The sequence below is a fragment of the Lycium ferocissimum genome, chromosome 5 (genome assembly GCF_029784015.1).
Source record: "Lycium ferocissimum isolate CSIRO_LF1 chromosome 5, AGI_CSIRO_Lferr_CH_V1, whole genome shotgun sequence".
NCBI lineage: Eukaryota > Viridiplantae > Streptophyta > Magnoliopsida > Solanales > Solanaceae > Lycium > Lycium ferocissimum.
In genome coordinates, this window is record NC_081346.1 from 36001769 (window position 1) to 36005369 (window position 3601).

At 37.8% G+C, this 3601-nt stretch overlaps 1 protein-coding gene across 1 annotated transcript in view; it reads left to right on the forward strand.

The window, feature by feature from the left end:
- LOC132058381 (uncharacterized) overlaps positions 1-3169 on the forward strand; it is a 96958-nt gene extending 93789 nt beyond the window's left edge. Inside the window, exon 2 of the mRNA XM_059450906.1 lies at positions 3113-3169. Coding sequence (XP_059306889.1) covers positions 3113-3135 — 23 coding nt within the window. The 3' untranslated portion in view covers positions 3136-3169. The remainder of the gene's footprint in view (positions 1-3112) is intronic.
- Positions 3170-3601: the final 432 nt, after the last annotated feature.

The following is a 3601-nucleotide window of genomic DNA, read 5'->3' on the forward strand; positions in this document are numbered from 1 at the left end:
TTTTGTTTGAATAGTCTTGGAGTAGCACTTGAATGTGTGACTATTGATGTTGGCTTGATTGTATGCGGTTGAATTGAATGTAATTGGAATGTTGTCAAATTATGTAGAAAGGAGTTACTAATATTAGAATACGTTTTGAATTACTTATTGATGTTGTTAGTATGATTGTTGGTGTTTTTGTTGATGATATTGGCCGAGTTGAATTCTCGGGGTTGTTGAATTTACAGGGGAAATGCTGCCCAAATTTCTGTAAATGAAGTGCTAGCTTAGAATTGGATTCCTAAGTGATTATGACTAATGTTTGGTGTCTAACGACATTGTTGTAGATCTTGGGAAGCCCGAGACTTAAGTTTGGATTAGCTTAGGAAGCGGACGAGGTATGTAAGGCTTATCCTTTCTTTCTTTTGGCATGTCTTAGTTGTAGGTAAGCTATGATACGAGCCTCGGGGTAACTCTATTCTTACGATCCGAGCATGTCTACGATTCTTATTCACTTCTTGACTTTCGCATTCTTAATACAGTCGAGATATGGTCCTTATGTCTTTTGTATGAATGGATTTCAAGGTTTGCGCCAAAGTTTTGTTTCTAAAGGGTTTTATGTCGAATAATGTCTCTAACTTTCATAGACGGGCTCGGATCGCTTCGATATGTTCGTAGGAGGTTCTATAACAAATAATGGCTCTAACTTTCATAGGCGGGCTCGGATTGGTTTGATACTTGTCCGTGGTCTCCGAGACTTTCCTTTGTATAGTTCTAACAACTTTTGAAAGGACTTAGCATGACTATTGTCTTAACCCTCGAGCGTCGATTACTTACTTATCTATCGAGCCTGTAATGACGACTATGTTCTTGATTTCCATAAGCTATTTCATACGGTTTTGATACGTATCCATGATTTCTAAAGTTCTATTTGATATGTTCCCGAGTGACATTCGGAGGAAACTTGATTTGACTATTGTCTCGGTTTTTAAACGATGGTTCGTTTTGACTATTCTATTGAGTCTTTGAAAATGTTTTAAACTGCATATAGTTTCTCACTACTCTGCTCGTGTATACTATGGTTATATCTTTCGCCGAGTCCCGGGCCGGTTATGTCATCGTGCGCACTATGCTATATTTCGAAGTATGATGTGTTATGGTTCACGGTCCCTACGGCTTGGAGGGCAGGGCCGTATATATATTTTGGTGTTATGATGTGTTATGGCATTATGATGTGTTATGGAGATATGTTGGGTTACGGAGATATGAAATCTTCTGGTGTTATGATGTGTTATGGCGCCAATGATGGGAGGGCGACCATATTCCCGAGCCGCATGCATGATTTGTGTTTTAATAAGTAAGCATTTTGGTATTCTGGATATTGCACTTACTTTCTGTACTATTTGTTCTGATTATGATCCTATTCACTGTATTTCATGCTTGGTATACTCAGTACATATTTCGTACTGACCCCCTTTCTTCGAGAACGTTTCATGCCGCGAGGTACAGATACTCGTTTTGGTGATCCGCCAGCTTACGATTTCCATTCAGTTATTTTGGAGCACTCCCTTGTTCCGGAGCCTATATTTTGGGTACAGACACTTTTGTTATATATGTGTATGTAAATGTCTATTCAGGGGTACGGCGGTGTTAGAACCCGTATTTTTTATACATTGGAACAATCCGGATTAATTATGATAAGTTAAGGACAAAACTATTCCGGGATATAAAGTCGGGATTTTTGACCTTTGATTTTTTTTAAGACATAAGTTGTTCATGAATTTGTTGGTATGGAATAATTAGGAGAATTTGGGACTAAAAGTGATAAAATTGGAAGTTGAAAATCATGAATTATTTGGCCCTTGGCCGTGTGGCATTAAAGTGGTGCCCACACAATTTTTGTGTCATCTTTTAATTGATCCAACACATGGAGTGGGCCATGAACCCTTGGCTAAGTCTTGCACTAGTTAAAAAAGGATGACCACTAGTTATTTCCCTTCACTTAGCACTTAGAAAAAAAAAGGGAAGATGAAGACCTCTCCTTGGAGGCTCTCGGATTGACGACCCAAAAAAATCCACTCCATTTCTAGCTCTTCCCAAAATTAATTCCTTGGTGTAAACCCACTATTTTGAGGTCCCTAAGTAGCGTGAAAGTGTCGTTGGAGTGATTAACCCGCTAATTTTTCATCTTTGGAAACCCTAGCCTATGGTGGATTTGAAGAGGAAAGGTAAGATTTGATCTTGTTTATGTATTATGAAGGTTGTATGCTTGTTGTAGTATGTTATAATGGAGGAAAATCATGAAATATGGAATGTTGGAAGTGAGTTGTGTGTGTGGTACTTGAGCCGTGCAAATGGGTGTGTGTTGTGTTGTGTTGAAACTATGAATTAATGCCTAGTTAATTTATTATGATCATTGTAAAATTGAAGGAATGATTGAGAATCATCCATATGTGTTTGTTGGTGTGCTAGCCGAAAATGGGTCACATTATATGACAATGAACGAATGACTATCGCTGAATGTTTTAGTCGTCGTCGTTATGAATTCTATGTTAGAAATGAATGTTTTATAACTCAAATTGATGTTGTGATTGTTGCGGACTGATTTGGAGGTTGTTGTACATTTAATGTAAATTGTATATTGATGAGAGTAGCATTGTTAGAATGTGAATTGTGGATGCAAATCATGATTTGAAAATGAGGAATGGGTTAAGTGAGGTTCTCGGGTTTTGGGGGCTGTTCTCGGCCAAATTGGAGAAAAATTTGGATTGTTAGAAATGTTGTATGGATTGCTTAGAATGTTTTTAAGTACTGTTGGTATGGATTCGGGTTAGTATTTCAATGCATAAGCGTCGATGTTGGCTTAAAGGTAAGCCGTTGAATTGAATTTATGAATGTTGTGGAATGATGGAAAAGAGAACTATTATTGTTGTATTGCCTTCCGGATTGGGTTTTGATGTTGCTAGGTTGGGTGTTGTTGTTATTGTTGATTGATTTGGCCGAGTTAAATTCTCGGGGTGGCCTATTTACAGGGGAAATCTTTGCCCAATTTACGTAGAATTAAGGGCAAATTTGGAATTTAATGCCTAAAAAGTCTTTAGCTAATGTTTGGCATTTTATGACTTATTTGTAGACCTTGGGCAGCCCGAATCGTAGGTTGGATTTATCTTGAGTTTGGATTATATTGGAGAGCGTTTGATGTATGTAAAGCAACCTTTTCTTTTGGCATGTCTTAGTTAAAATAGGCTATGATACGAGCCTCGAGGAAACTCTATTCTCGCAATCCGAGCATGTTTATGATCCGCATTTGTTCCTTGGTATTCTTGTGGTAATATGTCATAAAATTGATCCTTATGTCCTTGGAATTAGTAAGTTGCAAAGGTTACTTAAAAGCAGATTTTTTTTCTAAAGTTTGTTCTTAAACGATTCTAGAATTTCAAACGCTCATAACAGACACAGAAAAGCTCGGATTGCCTTGAAATTTCCGTAGGAGATTGTATGATATAGAATGAGTATGTTTTTCCATAGGCGGACCCAGCTCGGGTCTACACCCGTCCGTGGGTCCCGCGACGCCCTTTTTGTAATTTCGATAACTTTTGAAAGAATATGTAATAATTATTAT